This window comes from Falco biarmicus, chromosome 3 (assembly GCF_023638135.1).
Source record: "Falco biarmicus isolate bFalBia1 chromosome 3, bFalBia1.pri, whole genome shotgun sequence".
Taxonomy (NCBI): Eukaryota; Metazoa; Chordata; class Aves; order Falconiformes; family Falconidae; genus Falco; species Falco biarmicus.
In genome coordinates, this window is record NC_079290.1 from 118,281,617 (window position 1) to 118,301,305 (window position 19,689).

Genomic DNA, 19,689 nt, shown 5'->3' on the forward strand with positions numbered 1-19,689 from the left:
GCCCTGCTTGTCTTTTTCTCATTTTTCTTGCAGTGCTGAAGGAAGCCATGTTTCAGGACAAAGCAATGGGAGAGATCCACAGGCCCTCGCGAAGGCTGTACAGATTCACCAAGACACCTTACGCACGATGTACTTCGCTTAAGTCAATAAAATGGGAGCATACTCACTGAAAGGAAGAACTGAAAAATAAGCCACATACAATGTATGTTTCCAGTGGGGTTGGTTTATGGGGTGTGCCTCCGATCATGCTGAAGTTGACGCTGTGCAGGGGCGAGAGGCTAACCCTTAAATTGACACAAGGAAGATTGTTTACTTCATCGAGGAACACAGCACTATTATGCAATATGAAACCAGCCAACTGCTTTTTCGGCGCGGTCTCCTGTAGGAAGCACCGCCATCATTATTATTTTTTTTTTTATTATTTCTCGTAGTTTAACCCTCTTATGCCTTTACCTCAAGTTGCTCGGCAGCACAACTATCTTTGCAAAAAAAAAAAATTAATAATAAAAAAAATCAATGGTGTAATTAAAAAAAATAGCAAACCACCTTTATACAAACAATCACAATGATTGTTTGGGGGAGGGAAGTGTGCAAAAAAAAAAAAAGTAATTGTTTTACCCCAGTGCGTTGAGGAATCTTTCTCAGTATTGCCATCAAGCATTCGAATGTGAACATATCCAAGTACATTTGAATGTATAGCACTAGCTAGAAAAAATTGAGGGGGGGGGGGGGGGGGGGGAGATGTTTTGCACACTAATCCAATAATTTGAACATAATTTAGCCAACTGCTGCCTTTGTGTCTTTCTTCAAAGCTTTGGAGTTCTCTGCTCCAATAGTTCCCTTTTAAAAAGCAAACAAAGAAGCTAGTGGTATTATGTGCAGGCAGTAGTGATCCAAACTCTTTCTTGCTCCCTGGTGAATTTACTAAAGCTGCTGTTTTACCTAGTCCAAAAGTTTCAATTATTTTCTATCTGGCAAGACAAATATGTTGAAGCTTCATATGAGATCAGATGTCCCAAGTTTTATGGGATTACATACAGTAAACACCAGAACTGAAACTTTAGAGCTAAGGTCTTTTTGGGAAAAAAGAAAAATGCTAGTTTACTTGCTGCCTCTCACACCTTAATGTGATTTCATATGTATGTGTTTTTGAAGTTTAGCTTCCTTTTTTTTCTTTTATATTTATTAGAGTAATAATAATGCTTTAATTTAATTATTACAGAACATATGGTCAACATCAACTTTTATTTTTTAGAAATGTAACCATGTTTATTTTTAAAAAAACTGACAACTTGTTTTGCTATCTTTTAGTGCAATAAGCGTTCTAAAGGAAAACTGTGTCCATTGAGCTGTATTAAAGCAGTGTTTGTACCACTAACTGTGGAAGAATGGACACCTCCATGATTTTAAAAGGACAAAGTAAAAGCCTTAATTTTGAAAGGAAAGTTTTATAGTCAGAAGGAATCTTGAATTTTCCTTTTTTAAATCAAAAAATAGCAAAAATGCTTCTAGAATTCTGCAAGCTTTACTTGTCACTGCAGTGTTTTGATTTAACAAAGGAATTGGCCATATTTTTGGCTTTGAAATGTGGAGGATATTTGAATTAAATGGAAAGAGTTTTTTATTAAGATCTAAGTTTTTACATGCTTAGTTAAATCTATTTGACATCAGTAAAGTGTCTGGAATTAATAAAAGTTTTTAGGCTTTTTTCCTCTTTGATAATGACTTTCCTTTTAAAATTAAGTTATTGGTAACTTCATTTCACTCTGCAAATAAAGAGGGCTGGGATAGTTCTAACATGTTAAATCACTGAAATGTGAAAACAAATCAATGGGACTCTTTCATTCCACTTTAAAGGTAAAACAATATTTAAGATGTCAGAGACGAGCATTTATTCAACGAGAGGACTGAGGAGTTTTGCACTTTGTAAACTCGTGAATTGCATTTTTGACTGTTTTTATTTGCACTGGTTCATAGTATATATACTGCAGATCGTTTGTATGGGCATTGCTGTTATCCCAGCCCTTCTGAACTCCACCTGCTCTCCACATGAAAACCAGTGGGTCGGTATAAGTAGCTTATCTCCTGTCATTCTCATGAAATCCGCTGTTTGCCAATATACTGTATTTTGAGCCTAAAATCTGAGCCCGTATTGCTTCAACAGGCATGAATCTCCCCCATTTTTTCTGCCAGAAAACAAAGTACTGTATTTTGTGCATTTGTACATTGTATTGAAATGTTTGTAGTGCTGTTCGCAACACTGTCTCCAAGAGCTTTACTAAACAGTGTATATACATATTTTATCTCCCAACGTCAAGGAAGATAATTTAAAAAGACTAACTTTGCAAAGTTAACATTGCACTGGAAATAGTCGTGACAGTGGGCAGTTGGCTGGTGGCTTTGGGGGTCCTCAGAGAGGAGGTTTGGGGGGTGACCAAGGGGGACTCGGCAGAGTCTTGGGGGTCCTGGGAGCCGTGTGCCTTCGTCAGCTGCACCCGCGGACCCAGGGCGGCCCAGCCACGCTCTTTGACTTCTTAATGCACTTACCTTTCAGCGCCTTCAGATAAACCTGCTGCAGGGAGGTCGGTGTAACGAAATAATTTGAGCACGATGGTCTCGGAGTAAGTCTCTCAAATGTTTTTCTTAGTCGGTGACATGACGATTTTCTCCTAGAAGCGCTCTAGCTAGTAGTTCTGTTTATAAAAGGTTGAGGTTAGGCTTTTTACAGAAGAGTGTTTTAAAAGAGAGATTTTTTTTGTTGTTGTTAAGAAAACTATTTTACAAAGACTTCTTGGGGATTTATGGCGTTTAGATGAAAATTCCTTTTTAAAAAGTCTTTTAACACTCCTTTCAAAGACACTGTATGCTTCTCGTCCTGCCCACGCTCAGTGACTGATTTGAGAAGCTTTTTTGCTCACTCCTTTCACCGAAACATAAATTAAAGAAACTTCATTGGGAAAATGACTTCGATTACTTGTCAAGCTAGCATTTTACCTGGTTTTCATGTGAAGAGTATTTGGAAGTTTTAATCTCTATTCTTGGTTTTGCAAATATCTACGTAAAGTGCCGATACTTATTTGTATTACGATATCAAGTTACTGACGTTGTGAGGGCCACACATTTATGATGCTGTAGCTGCTATATTTATTTAAATGGAGATGGACAATTACTGCACTAAGGAATGAGGAGATAAGCAAGGAATCAAGGTTAGTTAGGTATCTTGGTTTTTTTTTTTTTAAAAAAGAGAATTAATGGTGTGAAATATCAAGTGTAACAAAGGGTGCTGTCATTTTAACTGAGATTAAATAGCCAGATGTTCTTCCTTTGTTTAAGAACATATATATTTTGATGTTTGCAGTTTGGGGGTGGGGGGTCGGGATAAATGGTACCTCATCTGTGGTGGCAGTTTCCAGTATATTTTCAGAGTATATGGATTTCTTTTATTTTTGTACCTGCTCTCCTTTAAAAAAAAAAAAAAAATAATCTCAAATTTTATGTGCTGTTTGGGGAAATCTTGAGTGGCGTACCAGATCCCCCTCTCTTGCTGGGAGCTGTCTGTGTATAGTCCAAAGAGGAATGTGGGCAAAGGCTGATAGTTCTACTTACTTCGCAGGCAGACTGGCCTTGTTTTTATGCCTATCGAGAAAAAAACGGTTCCTGTCTCCTAAGACACTGTACCAGTTGACTGCACCGAGACCTCACTTGTTAAGTACAAGTGCCACTAATTGCTTCTGTGATGGGAGCACGCACAAGGGCCCCAGCGCCGGGCTGGGGCAGGAGCAGCCGTAGGGCATCGGCCACACCAGCCTGCGGCCGCGGTGCTGGTACCTTGCTGAGAGCGGGAGCCACGGCCGGTGGCAACGCTTCTCCTAACCTGGCAGAAAGCCTTGCCAAAACCTGCCATCTGGCGACTAGTAGATCTGGATTTGGGGAGAAGTAGAGTGTTTTATAGTTTGAGACGTTAAAACTTGCAACATCTGCTAACGGAATGACTTAACTTCACTGTAAGTAGGTTGGTTTCTTTTTCCTTTGTAGGGCACTTCAGCTGTGGCCATTTTACTCAGGATCGCTGTATTACTGTTCAATGTGTAATCTGGTTAAACGCATCCAAGAGTTATTTTTCTAGGGTTCATTCTGGCATCCTTTTGGAAGTTTGGCCACAAAAATGGTTTTCGGGAGTAAAATGGGTTTCTGGAAGTTGTCAGTCAAGTTATTTCAAGATGCTATTGGTCCTAAGCTATTTCCACTTCTTCATCTGTGAATTTTTGTCCTATAAAATGCTCACACATAAGATACCAGACAGTCATCTTCATACAAATTCCAGATAAGAATACTGGTTTTCTACTAGTCTTGAAGTCTACTCTGGTGAAATTCCAAGCTCAGCCTACACTTAAAGCTTGAGGCCTTTTTTTTTTTGTTGTTATTGTTGTTTATACTTTCTTCATATCTTGTCCTCTTTTGATATTTTCCCCATTTTGTGAACTGAGGGTTTAGAACCTTACTCAAAGCACTTTTTTAACCAAGGAATCAAAAGCTCAGATTATGTATGTTGAAACTATAAATTCCGTTTTCAGAGATCGTTGTTTCTAAATGGCCATCTTCGTCTCCGGTGACGCCAAGCAGATACTCTTTCCCTTTCAGTGCTGTGGAGTTTTGTGGCTGCTACTGGCAGGTTGATTGGATCTAATGAAGAAAAATCCATAGGGATATCAAAAGGAAGGATTCTTTTCTTTTTTACCCAAAGATGGTACTTTAGATTGATACTAGGTGTTAGGATATCATTTTTGTTTGGGCACATGTTTAAATAAAACTTCATGTAGCCAATTCACTTACCATTGGTGTTTTTTTGGTTTTTTTTTGTAAACCTGAATAGAGTGGTTAGAGCTTGAGCTAATTGATGCTTTCCGCTAGTAGAAGATTTTGTACTTTCAGTAGTGGAGGTATGAACAAGATGGGTACAGGATCCTATGTTTTACCTCCCTAGCAGAGTCTCAAGAATCCTGATCTCTGTGACACTAAAACAAAACCAAATTGTTGTCCCTGAGTAGGCGAAGGTGCATATGGAGGGGAAGGAATCATAAGGGAGAGGCCTGCGAGGGAAAATACTGAAGCATCAGTTTTACAGAAATAAGGGTGTTGATGGAGACTCCATCCACTTTCCATCCCGCGTGCCCTGGCCTTTTCAGATCTTGTCAGAGGTACCCCCTCACCTGACACGGGTAGTTACACTAGGGTCCTTTTGAAACAAAGCAGTTCCGCTGTTTAAAGTTTGGAGTGATTTTTATTTTTTTTTAAGCAAGACAGTCCTCAGAAAGTGCCTTTTTAGAAGATGGTGCTGTAGATTTTTATTTTCCAGTTGTACGTGGCTGAAAATTTAAGATAAATTATTGAAAAATGCCAAGTGTTTGATGGTATCTTTCAGGTACTTTCAAGCATCAGCTTCTCTGAGTCAGGACCAAGAATAACCAGGAAGGTGTTTTCATTGGGAGGGAGAGGCATTGAGGAGCGATCACCAAATTCAGCTGGTAGGCTAGAATCGGTTTTGATTTAGTCAATGCAATTTACCTCTTCACATTGAGGGGGGTGTTGGGGGGTGGGTATAGGAGGAGCAACAGCATGGGACTCGGGGGGGATATGGTTAGTGCCGAAAGGGAATCCGTAGCTCCTGAAGGATGTTGTCTCTTAGATGTAGCAAGCTCCCAAAGGTGAAGTAGACAAACCGAAAGCTGTCTGAAGACTTAGGAGATGGTTAGTCCTGCTGTGAGCAGACCTCATGTGGCTTGTGTTGTTTGAAGGAGCGATGTGCGTGTATCGACGGGACTTCTGATTCCTAGCTCTAGGAGTTTTGGTACTCTGAGTGGGAGCGGCTTGGTGGGGTGGGTGATGCTGCCCTACTCGGGGGGGGGGGGTGGGGGGGTGGGGGTGGAAGAGGGTGTGGGTCCATAGTGAGTTTGGTGAGCATTCCTCCCGTCAGGAAAAGCTGTAGACTAGACTATTAAAACACTGCACCTCAGTAACCTTGTAATGCTGCATAAAGTAATAATAATAGCAAAGTTCTGCTTTGATTACACTGTAATGTGCTTGCACATGCCTGCAAAAAATACACACTTTTCATTTTTGTAATGGTCTTAATAGCAGTTATCAGACTTTTCTTTTATGATGAACCTTGTCCTTTATTGTGGTGTTTCTGTATATTTATTGGTAATCTGTGTGCAGCTCATAGGTCTGTGTGTGGTCTGTATGTTGCTTTTAACACTTCTTTTTAGGTGGGAGAAGTTTCTGAATGATTTGTTTCTCTTCTCCAAAGTCAGCTTAACCAGTCGTGTTTGAGAGGAGACTGAATAAAACAGCTTGATAGACAAGACTACTTTTAATTGGTACCTTGTTTCTTTAAAACTAACATGATTTTGTGTTCATTTTATTACTGTTCATACAGTATTGGGCATTTAAGATGTAGAATAACTCGATGTCAGGACATTTTTGAATGTCAGGACATTTTTGAATATCAGGAGCTTAAGCGCAAAACTCCCACTTCAATTGCGAGTGGTATCTTTGCAGGAATATGTTCATGTCTGGACTTTTTCTAGGAGTAAAGCAGAGCTTTTTGACTTTTTGATTTGATTAATTTGGACGTGATCAGAATATTTAGGGTACACAGTCCCAGAGCGGGGCAGTGACCCTCTTTGGAGTTGCCCACACCTCTTTGTTGAAAGGGACGCTGTCAGATTAACGCGCAATAGAGCACTCCTGCTTACGCTACCCACAGACTCTGAATCAAGTATCTTTTTGCTGTGTAGATTTCTTCTGATTCCAGTTAGAGAAAGGAACTGGTGTTTCTTGTAGTCTGTTACCGACTTTGTCTTATTACAGTGCCCAATGCCACTTTGTTGGTATTTAAGCTTGCAATGATGTTAACTTATTTTATATTCCCGGTTTCTTAATGTTACTAGGCTAGGATTTAGAAAGCATTTTTTCACTCTAAATTCTGAGCCAAAACTGTGGCTTTCTCTCCCTTTTAGTAGTAGGCATTTTCATCTTAGACTAAAAAGGGCCAAAAATCTTGCGCCATCAGCTTGTTTGCAGCAATACTCTCCATCTCTTCCCTTGCCTGTCAACTGGTTTATTTTCTGTCTACATTTAGTTAATACTGAAGCTGTTGAGATTTAGAAGGAATTTGCTGTCTCTTCTTTTTGTCAGAAAAAATGAAATGGAGTTGCATCTGATGGTGCTGGTTTCTGCTGGGCACAGATTTCTTTCTAGAAGTCTTGCCTTGGTGATGATCAACTATAGCACACATGGGTTTAGTTGCAGTAGAGATGTTCTGTATGTTTCTGTTGCTTTCATTGGAGGGTGCATGATCTTTTAAAGTATCCAGTTCAAATACACAAGCTAATAAACCACTGAAAACGTAGACGCTATTAAAATACTTTAAAAAAAATTTAAAAAAACCACAAAACAAAAAACCAAACAAAAAAAAAAAACCAAACAAAGAAACCAACAAACCAAACCAAAAAAACCCCAACCCAACAGTCTAGTGCACATGGATAGTTTTAATTCATCCTTCTTCCTGGCAAAGTTTGAGACTGAGGGTTTGCTGTAATTGATGCTACTCATAGTGAGCCGTGCTGGGATTAATCCTAAAACTGAACTGACCTGGCTATATGTTTTATGAAGAGGAGAAGTGATAGTGGTGACTGTGCTATTAAACCAATAGTAGAAAGCTCTAGAAAATGCAAGGAGGAAACTTGTCCTTATAATGAAAAAGCTGAGTATACTGAAAAAAATCTCAAGCTGCTAGAGAAACCTGTATGTTTGCATCCACAGTTGACCCAAAAAGGCCCCACATGACTACTTCAAAAACTACTACATGAGGGGAAAAGCATTTTCCTGTATTTTAAGAGTGCCTGTTCACCTCCTAAAAGGACCGTGCTGAGAAGCAGGTGGCAGTGCCTGTAACAGCTGTATAGTTAAACCAAACTGTGTGTTTTGTATCTAAACCTTGAAGCTACCTTACTTGGTTTGAAATAGATACAAGTTCCAGTAGATCGGTGCTATTTGAAACAACGGAGCCAAGGGGTTTTGTGAGCAATATCTGACCCCTCCGTAAAACGTAGATGCTCTGGTAGATGTCTGGTTGCAATTTTCACGCGGTTCGCACTGAAGTGTGCCTGGCTACCAAGGAAAACAGCAGCAGGCAGTTGTAGAGTTAATTTTGCTGTAGCACTACAGTTGCTCTGCTCTTCCTCAGCTCTTACCTACCTCCCTGTTTCCTCCACAGGATCGCTCACCCTCCGCTGCCTATATAGAATTAGCAATGTTGAGGACGCTGTAGCTGTGTGGAAGGTGAATCAGCTTTGGACGCGAAGGGCAGTGGTAGTGTGATGGTGGTGAAAGCAACTGCCTGTAGAAATAAAGGACTGGGTAGGAGTTGGGTGGATGGCAGGTAAGCTGTGGTCAGCTTGAGCCCTTCAGGGAAGCTGATGGGAATGTCAAACATTAGCTTAGGTGTCTTGAACTGTTTGTGTTGGACTTGAACTCATTGAGAGCAAGCATGTGCCTTTTTCTGATCAAGAACAGAGCTGGAAAAACTTGTGTTTGCATTGGTAGTATGGATAGTATTTTTCTTGACCTGCTTTAAAGCTTGAAGTCCTTGGTCAGACTGGAGTTGGTTTTGTGTTGAACTACTTTAAAGTGAGCCCTGAATTACTTGTGAATGGGAACTACCCAGAGAGGAGAAGCTTTTAAAATAAGTCGTTTCTGGAGAGTGATGTCATCAAATAAACATACTTCCTGGTAGACTTGCAATTTTTTAAATAAGATTTAACCTTGATATGTTTCTCTGTGTAAGGAGAATCATTAATTCTGCCCTTATTTGGATGTTGCCTGTCCAGTGATGTCTTCACTGTGCTCCTGCAGGTTTCCATACATTCCATTGCTTCTTCCCCCTACCCCGTTTGGTGGCTCTAAGGACACGAGGAAAGTTGTCCAGGAGCAGTGCAGAGGTCTGATTAGGTAGGAATGTGGAGGTGGGGATTAAACATCACAGGATTCTTCAAGAACCAGTTTGCCAGCAGCTGAGGGTCGTGATGTCTGCCAACAAAATCGTATGGTCTCTTGGGTTTGGAGAGTTAGCCAAGTGTGGTACAAGGGGAGAGAAGATCCCCCATCCTCTGATATCGAGATACTAGTAGAGGGAAGGCTGTTGTAGACTGTGTGCTGCACAAAAGTTAGGCACCTGTGTCCTTAGATGCTAGTTTGTACTTAAAGCTGCTAAAAAAGTGGATTTTCAGTCTGAAACGGAAGAGCTTCTTCAAATAAATTATATTTGATGCAGTTTTGAGATATTGATGAGCTATCCAGCCAGGAACTGTGGTATCAACGCTGGCTCTGAAATGGGTGCCCTCTCTGACCTTGGGTAAACGATTCTGCCTCATTTTTCACCCTGTCTAGAAAATGTTTATGATGATTCACATCGCCTTACAAGAGCTGGCTGTTAGGTGTTCTGAGGATGAACCACATTGTGGAAGTGCTAACTTCTTGATACAGACCTCTGTGCACCTTCTTGCAAATTTTCATCTTTGATTGACAGTTCTGTTTGGAGTCAGTCTCTGACGTGAGCCCGTGCTCTTTACTTGCATCTCATCGCAGCTCTGCCTGAGGAAGGCTGTTGGGATTGATCCCATGTTGTTTACCTGTTGCTTTCTTTTAAGATAATCCATTTGTTGCAAAACAGACTGTCAGAGGGCGAGTTCATTTAAATGGAAGTTGTTTGGGTTTTTTTTATTGCTGAGAATGATATGTCTTTCAAACACATTTGGCAGTTGGAAACTTAATACTTACTGTAATACTATCTAGCAACACAGAAAAATATGACTGTATGTTGAGTTTAGGGCTGCACTAGCCTATAAATCACAAGTCCACAACCATTTAAGTACAGGTGTGCAAAACTTAGCTGTTAAAATACTTACTAATAAACTTTCATTATGCTTACACTTGCAAATCTCTTAAATATATTCAAAACCAGTTTCTTTGATAGAAAATCCATGCCTTGCCAGTTAGTGTTCACTCAGGCATAATAGCAAAGTAATACCTACTGGAGCAATGCTAGATTTAAAGAATCTCTTGGAAGTTTTTGAACCTGATGGTGTGCCAGCAAAGTGGAAACTTGACTAGGGCTCTTTCAGTGGTTCGGGAAATTGAATGCCAAAAAACCTCGGTGAGAGGAAGACTGCTGGAAATGACGTTTGTCTTCTGATTTCTGGCAACTTTGCAGTGAAGAATGGCTTCTTTTGGGTACTTGGGTTTTGTACATCGCTTTCCTCCAGTGGCTATAGTTTTTAGTTTTCTTTGGACTTGATTTCTGTTTTTCAGCAAGATGTTCTCATTTCTGCATCTTCAGTGTTGAATCTAGCCTTGAGACAGCTTAGCCTTGTTTTCCTGTAGAAAAACCTGCTTCTAGAAAGTTGCATTTTGTGTCTGTTTTTGCAGGCAGTTTTGAAAAGCTAGCCTCAGCACAGCAATAGAGTTGGCAGAACAAGGTTTTGGTCTGAAATACTGATTTATTTTTTTTTTTACAGGCTTGTTGCCCAGCCCCTACTGCCACCACCAGCAACACTGGTGTACAGATCCTGCGTTTCGCAGGTTGGGTGACACACTTTGGGCTCACAGGGTACAGATCCTCCTGTCTGTTATATTCTTGTTTCTTCCCTTGGTGTAAGCAGTTAAGCTTCCCCAGGTAGCCAGTTGGTGGATGAATAGTGTTGTTGCTTGTGGTGGGGAAAAACTAGGCTGTTTACGTGGCCTTGGAGGTGTCTGATCATAAATAAGACCATTGTTTATCAGCAGGTATTACTTTAAAGCTTTTATGGTAATTGGTAGCATTTGGTTATGAGCCAATATGGGTATTAAAGTATCTTCAGGAGAAGGTGGCTCAGGTGGCATGGTGTGTGCCATAAACCTTGCTAGTGATCAAGCTGTATTTGTTTAAGAGACTGCTGGAAGCAATGTCGTGCATATAAATTTTGCATATTTAATACCATATGTTTAAAATTGATACAATAAAATATTGTGCTGTTTCAGGATTCCTTTTCAGAATAAAATTCTACTAAACCAGTCCAGTGGATTGAGATTCCCTTCAATGTGTATGTCTTGCTCTTTCTCAGACGCTGGTAACTGCTCCCCTCTTGTTTCGGTGTTACCGTTCCCACTGCGAAGGTAACTGGGGGGGAGGGTGGTGTGTGTGTGGTTAAAGCAAAAGGGATTTGTAGAGCTGTGACTTGAGACATTGCACAAATAGATTGTAGACGGATGGCAAATGAACTGGTAAAAAGCCTTTATTTTTACTTAACCATCTTGACCATGTGTGCCTATTTGTATTGCGGATGTGGGCTGCAACCATGCGGGGTGGGAGGGAAACCATGTGTCGGTGTGTTTTGAGATGTACTTGCTAAGCAGAAGCGGTGTCCTCTGCCCCTTTTTCCCCTTTCCAGAAAAAAAATTGTTCTTGCCAAAATTTTCTACCTGTTGCAAGAGTTGCTTTCTTTCCAGCACAGTAAAATGTCAACTTCTCACTGTTCATTCCCTCTCGTAGGCATCTGTAACCTCTGTACGATGTATAGTACACACAGCAGTCACCAGATCTCTGCTGGCTTTAGATACCATCAAGTTGGGTGTATTGTAAACGAACCATATTCATTTGAAAAAATAAATCTTTTTTTTTTGAAATGCATACGTGATACTTTATTTTTTTTTATAGATATACGTCTGTGTATACACTTGCATCATCTTAATTTAGTCCCAAAGCCTTGCGGGCAGGAGTGGATGGAGATGGAGGTGCTGATCTGGCGGCGTCTGGAGGAGAGGCCACACTTTTGCTATTTATTATTATTTTTAAGGACTTGGTGCTCACGGGGGTTTGAACCCTCCTGGCCTGTGGGAGCGTGGGTCTTGGCGGGTGCCGGTGCAGCGCTGCACGGGCTGACTCCCTGCCAGCTTGTGGGTGGCCTTCTCAGTTTGTTTTTTTTTTAATAATTAATAATAGTAACTGGTTTTGTTCGCGGTGTGCCGGCGGCTGTAACGGCGACGGCCGGGCCGGGCCAGGGGAGGCCGCAGCCGCCATCGCTGCCTAGCAACGGGCCGCGTGCCGCGCAACGCCCCGCGGCGCCACCGGCCCTGAGGCGGTGAGGGGGGCCGGGACCGGGGCCGGCCCCGAGGCGCGGCGAGGGGGGCCGGGACCGGGCCGGCCCCGAGGCGCGGTGAGGGGGACCGGGAACCGGGGCCGGGGCCGGCCCCGAGGCGCGGTGAGGGGGACCGGGACCGGGCCGGCCCCGAGGCGCGGTGAGGGGAGGGAGCTGGGAGCAGGGTTGGCCCCGAGGGAGCAGCAGGGCCCCGGCACAAAGGAGCTGAGGCATGCTGCTCAGGGCTGCCTGTGCCCAGCCAGGGTGAGGGCCCCTTCCCTGGACCCCCCTTCTCCCTGCGTGTTGGGCCCCTGTGCCCTGCGGCCCTTTGTGCCTTCTGTCTGGCTCTGCAGCCCCAAGTCCTGCCTGCAGCGCTTCCTTTAGGTGTGCCCTGGCTTCTCTTCCCCCTTGGGCTTCAGTACAGATGGCTGTGCTCGAGGAGGAGGACTGGGAGACAGGCATGGGGTATACTGGAGCCAGGGAGTTTGTCTGCCCCAGAACTCCACCTGCCTGTGGGTGTTTGGGGACCTGCAGTCTCCTCAGGAGCTGCTCTGATCCTGTTGAGTCATCTCTGCAATTCCTGCCAGTTCTGCAGGGATGTGCTGGGTAGCAAGGAAGATGGCTGCAAACTGTACTGGTCCTGCAAAGCCTTCAAGTCCCCTGGGACTGCAACCCTGGGCTGAGCTTACACAGCTGTAACAAAAGCAGAATCAGTAACGTGATCAGCCGTTTTGTCTAAGTTCAATAAATACTATGTGGGAGATGGTGCTGTGAGCAGCTCCTTGTCTCTCTGCAAATAGCATTGTTCTCCAGCTAGAGACAGGTGGACAGGGCTTTCCTCCTGGCCTGGGGGCAGAGGGTGGCTCTGATCACCTGCTCATGTGCTTCCCCTGTTGTGCGGACATGTCTGCATTAGGCGAGATGCCAGGTTACAGCTTGCTGCTGCTTTTCTCTTGAAGAGCTTTCCGGTTTGTGGATGCATCTGCATTTTTGGTCTATTTCTATGAATAAACACAAAAATCTTCTGTTCCCTTTTAGTCACCTGTTAGCAAAATGGCCACGCTGAGTGTAAAGCCAGGACAGCGGTTCACTTTGCTAGACTGGCACACCAACTCCCATCTCATCTCAGCTGATGCTGAACGCCAGCGTTCTGCTTCCCACCAAGTCCGGCAGGAAGCCCGAGCTCTCCGCAATGAAATCAACAACCAGGTGGGTCTTCTGTGGTGGGTTGGCTGCTCCCAGGTTTGTATGGGAGAGTGCCTAGACTTCGGTGTATGGATGAGGGAATAGGAGAAGGCTTTACCCCTACAGAACCTGCTAAATATGTAAATTTACCTCTTGTAAACCCATGAGCAATGATGCATGGGTACTGTCGTGAAATCCCTGGGCGTGATTCTCACACCCGTTGCAACTTGTGGTGTTTTCTGTGCTCTCCGTTGGTATAGATGACCATTAGACCAAATGGCAGTCCTGTGAGGGGTCAGTCAGTCCTGAAAATGGTGAAGAGCTTCAGCAAGATTCACAATGGCAATTTAAAAAAGAGTAATGGTGTTTTTCCTCTAATTCCAGGCTAAATGGGATGAGCATGACAACCAAACCCGCCTGGCTGAACGTATCAGCAGCGTGAACAGATGGAAAGAGACCCTGGACAAAAGCCTTGCAGATATAGATGCAGAAATCGATGCCTTAGCCAAAGTACGTTGGGAGGACAGATGGCTGGAAATCAACTTACACTCTCAACATAGGATGTTAAATAATTGAGGCTTGTCTTCTGCAATGGGCAAGCCCATATGGAATTCAAGGGGGGCTTATCACAGATATACTGAGATCTGTACCTGATGAAATGACTTCCTGGAAAACAAACCACTGTGTTCTTCGCTAAGCCAAGCCATTTTATGGAGCTCTGCATTGCATGCTTATGTTTGGGTTTTAGGATGTTTTTTGTTGTTTCGGGGTGTGTGTGTGTTTTCTTGAAGCTCTGAAGGATAATGAGAAATATGTGAACACCATAATCCAAAACGGTTTGATTTTAAATAGAGAATAGCAGTGGGATCTCTGATTCTTTTAGTTCTAGATGCAAAGGCTGCTGCTCCTGGAGTCACTAGGCCCCAGCAAGGTGCGATTCCCAATGCAAATAGCAGATGTAGGGGACTAATGTGTTTAGCTCTCATAATTTTCATTCCAAACTTGCTAAAAGGTTTCAGAACTGCAAAGACAGCCACTGCGAAGCCCTCCTAATGAGGGTGTCGGTAGTTTCCCCTTCCTTTCTTCCTCTCATCCCTGAAAGAGACTCCCCACACACCCAGCTGGCTGCTTCTTCCAGGTGAAGGAAGCAGCAGAACGTGCCCTCCAGGCAAAGAACTTGCCTTTGGATGTTTCCATTGAGTGCCTGACACTCCGTGAGAGCCGTCGTGCCATCGATGTGGTGAGGGACCCTGTGGAGGAGGAGCTGCAAAAGGAGGTGAAGGTGATAGACAAAGCCAAGAGAGAACTGCAGCAGAGAGTGAATGAAGCCTTCCAACAGCTCTGGTGAGGCAAATGACAAAGCTGTTGACTGGCCTCTGCCCTCCTTGCTTGGCCCCAGCAGTTTAATGTGCCTCTGATGCCACATTGAGATGGGCAAGGAGGCCGGGAACCAGTGACCCACTCAGAGGAGCCTTTGCTGATTATTGCCAAGGTCTGTGGGGTCTGGGGGTTTGTAGGGGAGAGCATGTCAAGGGAGACTTCATAAGCATCCTCGGAAAATTTTGGCCCAGATAGGTATCTTGTGCCACACGCCTTGGTTCATGAATCGGTGACCTGGAGGTGTTAAAGCTTCTGGGCCCTCATCTTTTGTGGGTCACTACCCTGCTGCGGGAGGGTGGGCGGCTCAGTTCACCAGTGCGATGCCAGAGCAGAGCACAGGGGAGCCAGGCAGGCAGTAAAGCAGGCATGCTTCTTTATGACGTTGGGCCTGGCTCACTGGGAGTGCAGGACCTCATAACTCATTTTGAAAAGGTGACTGATGTGGTGTTGAAAGCTTTGGAAATTGTGAGCTGCCTGTCTCCTCTGCGTCCTTGCTGCTGACTCCAACCCTGCTTTCTGCAGCCTCTTACAGGAAGCTCGCCAGCAGCTGAGTTCTGACCACCGGCGCAAGATGGAAGCACTGGAAATAGATCGCATGTGCTTATCGCTTAGTGTAAACTCCCCCAACATCTCCTTCAAGGTCAACCCAACACGGGTCCCGGATGGGTAAGGAAAGAGCCTGCCTTTATGTGGCCAAATCCGTGCTGGTGCTTGTAAGAGCCCTGGGATGCTTTTTTCCTTCCATGCTGTATGGGTGCAGCTTTGGAGAGAGCTCAGAACAGGAGCTGGCTTCTGGGATTTGTTGTGGCTCTTTGAATTATGAAGCCACAGACTTTTGGCAGTTATCTAAATTATCACCACAAAAATAGAGAAGCTAACTGCCCTGCCTCCCCTGTGCTTGGCTGTAGGTGACACTCAGTAAGTAGTGTGGTATCGGCCTTTGGCACAGCTTACGGGAGAGTTGCTGCGCATTTTCACATGCTTGGCATTTCATAGCACGGTTTGGATGTGTCCCCAGCTTGAGCAGATGTGGGCTCGGTGCAGGAGCCACGGGGTAGCAATCTCCAGCTGGTGCAGCAAGATCAGACAGGGTGTGACCTCCTGAATTGTTTTGTACTGCACAAAGCCTTCTTGGCCTGCAGCAGGTGGTTCCTTTTGAACTGCCTTGCAAACACTCAACTTATTTTCATAACTGCTGATTTGTTCATAGATCAACTGCACTTGATGAGTGGGAACAGAATAGCCGATGCAACAAGGAGCGTGCTGAGGCAGAAATGAAAGCCTCAACTGAGCTCCGGGAAGCCACAGTGCTTGCCATTGCGCAGGTAAAGGAGTCCCTTGGCTGTGAATCGCTGGCACAGAAATTCTGGATCCAGTGTGGGAGAATGGGCTGGCATGTGGTGTGTGCAGGGGAAGGGAGCCTTTGGAAAGACAGCATTGGCCCACGGGCCGCTCTGAGAGCAGCTGCCCTCCTGGTTTAAAAGAGGAGCCTGATCGTGCTGCAAGAGTCTGCAGCCATCTCGGCAACCAGGAAGACACATAACTGGCTACCGTTCCCTGCCTTTTGGCTACAGGGGGCTGCGTGACCTGCACACGCGTGGCAGCTGCCAGAACCCGGCTGGTTTTGTTCATAGGCTTGTCCCAACCTCAGAGGCAGCAGCTGGGAGGGAGATACCTTCTAGATGTATGTGACTGGAGCCTGTTCTCTGTTCAGACAAACAACGAGCTGGAGGCTCAGCGTGTAGCTACGGAGTTTGCCTTGCGCAAGAGGATTAGAGACCTGGAAAGCGCCTGTGATGAACTGAAATGGCAGGAGCAGAATGTAATGTTGCTTCTTTGGTTATTGATCACAACCTTGGGTGGGAATTGAATCCAAAAGGCTGTTTGCTGTCTGGAAAGCTACTTGGCCTGAGCCTGGTTTCCACATGAGAGCTGTGAAGCGGCACACGTATGATCCCTGCAACATCCTACCTCCTTCTGCTATCACAGTTGCTGCTCTGGCATTTCTCAGCAGCAGGACCAGGTTTTGGCCTTTTTATTTCAGCCCTGGTCTCAACCGCTGTGGCCATAAAACACCAGCAGCACCATACCTGATCTGTGTGAAAAGCTGTGAGCAAAGGGGTTCAGTACTCGGAAGCCCACCAGCCCTTGTTTAAAATCCTTTCCCAGCACACTAAAACCCCAAGATGCATGGGGGGGGCTGTTTTCCAGTCTGTATCCCTGGATGTTCCTTGTAATACGTGTCTTTATCCTTAGACCTTGGAGGAAATTGCTGAGATGGAGGAGGACATCCGACATTTGGAGGAAGATCTTCGGAGGAAAATGCAAGATCTGAAAGTGGCACACACCCGCCTGGAGACCCGCACGTGTCGGCCCACTATGGAGCTCTGTTGGGATCAGGTACCCACCCCGCCTGGCACGCTTCCTGCTGGGAGGAACTGGGGAGAATTGACCAGTGGGTCTGAAAAACGTGGATCATTTTGGAGAAAACTACAGAGGGGCTGAGCAATGGATCCTACAGTCACCTAGCGAAGCAAGGAATTACTGTTGTAGCTGGGCTAGAAAGGTGCCCTGGTTTTGGCTGGGATAGAGTTAATTTTCTTCTCAGTAGCTGGTACAGTGCTGTGTGTTGGACTTAGTATGAAAATAATGTTGATAATACACTGATGTTTTAGTTGTTGCTAAGTCGTGCTTACTCTAAATCAAGGAGTTTTCAGTTCTCTGTGCTCTGCCAGCGAGCAGGTGCACAAGAAGCCAGGAGGGAGCCGAGCCAGAACAGCTGACCCAAATAGCCAAGGGGATATTCCATACCATAGAGCATCACACCCAGTATAGGAACTGGGTGAGGGGGTGTTGGCGGGGGGCTGCTGGTGGCTGTGTGGGAACTGGCTGGGCATCGGTTAGCAAGGGGTGACCAATTGTGCTCAAACATCGCTTGAATTTTTCCCTTGGGTTTTATTCCTCTCGCTTTGTTACAATTGTTGTTTTTAATAGTTGAAATAAAATATAATAATTTGTTCTTATCTCAACCCATGAGTTTTACCTGTTTTCCAGTTCTCCTCCCCATCCTGCTGGGGCCAGGGGGGGAGTGAGCAAGCAGCTGCGTGGGACTTAGTTGCCAGCTGGGCTTAAACCACGACAAAGGGGACCTGTGGTGTTTGTGCACCGCCACTTCAGCCCTGTTAACTGCTGTCGCCTTCTCCCTCCCCACCTCGCAGGCACAGAACGGGCTGACGGCCGCAGTCCACCAGCTGGAGGGAACGATCCGTGCGCTCAGGCAGAAGCTAGCAGAGGCATGGTAAGTCTCCTGTGTTCTGAGGCAGAGCAGCAGCCCCACGTTGCCCGTGTGAGGGACGTGGCGGTGTGCAGTCCTGGAGCTGGCACACTTCCAGAAGCTGCGTTTTGGAGTTCGAGTCTGTTCAGATCAGGAGTGGAAACAAGTCTCTGGGCTTGGTGGGCAGCTGGACCAGGCAGTGGGGTCCAGCGAGGCACGAGAGGGCTGTGTGGTGGGAGGGCGAATGGGGTTCCCACAGTCCCTGCTTGATTCAGACTTCAGCTGGGCACAGAGAGTTTTGAAAAAGGGGGGGTGGGGAAAGGGGTGAAAAGTAAAGGAAGAAATAAAGTGCTGCTCTGGGCTGGTGTGGGCGCACATCCCGAGGCACACATCTCTGTGCTGCACTCCAGGAGCAGCGTGCGGGCTCGCTATTCACAGACCCAAAGAATGCTGCTGCTGGGCACCAAGAAACACCTGATGCATTCGTTCTTTGTACAAAGGCAAATGCTGCACAGATATTTCTGCTGCCAGAAAGTGGGAAGTTGGGGGTTTCCTGTCCAACTTGGAAGTGAATGCCGTGTTGAACCCAACTCCTCTCGCTTCTGCTTGTTCCCAGGGATGCCTTGGACGCTCTTTACAGACAACTTCACCGCATTCAGACAGATAGCGGCTACAAAGCCAGTTCCCTGGTGCTGGACAACAAGTGCATGGACAGCCGGAGAAAGCTCGTGGTCCCTGCTGAGAAATTAGTGCCAGAGGTCAACACATTTAACCGGACTGCAAACCACGCGCTCTCCCCGCTGAACACCGGGCAGCTGGACTTGGCTTAGCGCGCCGGGGAGTGTTGTGCAACCAGCCAGGCTGAAGAGAAAGCTACCAGTGACTCAGATCTGTAGCAAGGAAAGCGGACATCTGTGTCCTGTTAGGCTAATGTAATTCTCCTCCCTCCTCCTCCTTTGTTATGTAACTGTCTGTCCCCTCGTATGATGTTTATAGCCTCTTTGCACTCCACAGAGCGTTATAAACAATAAAGAGTCTGTCCCCAAGAGCAGTTGTCATCTGACAACGTTGGAAGTGTTTTCCTGGTGATTGAAGCCATCTGGGTTCTTTTAGCGTTTTTTAAGTCTTTTTAAAGCGTGAGGCAGCGCTCTGAAAAGGGACTGTGTAACGGTGGCAGCGGGCCAGGTCTGCTCGGTGAGGGTACCGACTCCGATCCCCTCGCCTTAACGATTCCGGTTTGGCTTGGGATTTCCCCTGGCCTGCTAGCCCTGCGGAGCTAACGCCGCTACAAAAGCAAGGGCTGGAGTCCGTTCTCTGGCTCTTGGAGCCCTGGATTTATTCAAATCGAATTGCAGTGCTTGCATTCTGCCGGTTTTATTGTTTCTATTCCAGGCACGCTCCCAACGCCCTGCGCGCTCTTCCCGGGGAAGATTGTGGCCGTGCCAACCTGCCCTGTGCCGCCAGGACCTGCTCTTCATCCCTCAGGTGGGAGGTGATGCTCAGTAAATGCGCGCGGTGTAAAGCAGCCTGGATGTGCCTCTAGGCTCTCGGATTAAATTTCGATAATGAGGAATGTTAATTGGGAAATAAGGCGGCTGGCTCCTAATTGCATCTCCCGGGCAGCCGCCGCCGCTCTCCTCCGGGCCGCCAGGGGGCGCTGGCCGCGGCCAGCGC

At 45.6% G+C, this 19,689-nt stretch overlaps 2 protein-coding genes across 15 annotated transcripts in view; both read left to right on the top strand.

The window, feature by feature from the left end:
* AGO3 (argonaute RISC catalytic component 3) overlaps window positions 1-11,113 on the top strand; it is a 41,101-nt gene extending 29,988 nt beyond the window's left edge. Inside the window, exons 19-22 of one of the 14 annotated variants that reach the window (XM_056332428.1) lie at window positions 34-202; window positions 2,555-2,621; window positions 5,423-5,525; window positions 8,279-11,113. In XM_056332428.1, coding sequence (XP_056188403.1) covers window positions 34-142 — 109 coding nt within the window. In that variant the 3' untranslated portion in view covers window positions 143-202; window positions 2,555-2,621; window positions 5,423-5,525; window positions 8,279-11,113. Of the gene's footprint in view, window positions 1-33; window positions 5,526-8,278 lie in introns of all 14 variants that reach the window. The other 13 variants (XM_056332425.1, XM_056332433.1, XM_056332426.1 and 10 more) reach the window with 13 other exon arrangements.
* Window positions 11,114-13,229: 2,116 nt separating this feature from the next.
* TEKT2 (tektin 2) lies at window positions 13,230-19,628 on the top strand. Its single transcript, XM_056332440.1, has 9 exons — window positions 13,230-13,385; window positions 13,746-13,871; window positions 14,500-14,705; window positions 15,264-15,407; window positions 15,952-16,066; window positions 16,456-16,563; window positions 16,998-17,141; window positions 17,960-18,039; window positions 18,632-19,628. Exons 1-9 carry the CDS (start codon window positions 13,230-13,232, stop codon window positions 18,843-18,845), a joined length of 1,293 nt encoding a protein of 430 aa, XP_056188415.1. The 3' UTR covers window positions 18,846-19,628.
* Window positions 19,629-19,689: the final 61 nt, after the last annotated feature.

What these genes read in the sequence shown, in the direction of transcription:
- TEKT2 (XM_056332440.1), top strand. Translation starts at nt 13,230, where the DNA reads ATGGCCACGCTGAGTGTAAAGCCAGGACAGCGGTTCACTTTGCTAGAC. An exon ending in TGAAATGGCAGGAGCAGAAT is followed by an intron (nt 16,564 to 16,997) that starts GTAATGTTGCTT and finishes CTTTATCCTTAG; the next exon opens with ACCTTGGAGGAAATTGCTGA. An exon ending in CAGAAGCTAGCAGAGGCATG is followed by an intron (nt 18,040 to 18,631) that starts GTAAGTCTCCTG and finishes GCTTGTTCCCAG; the next exon opens with GGATGCCTTGGACGCTCTTT.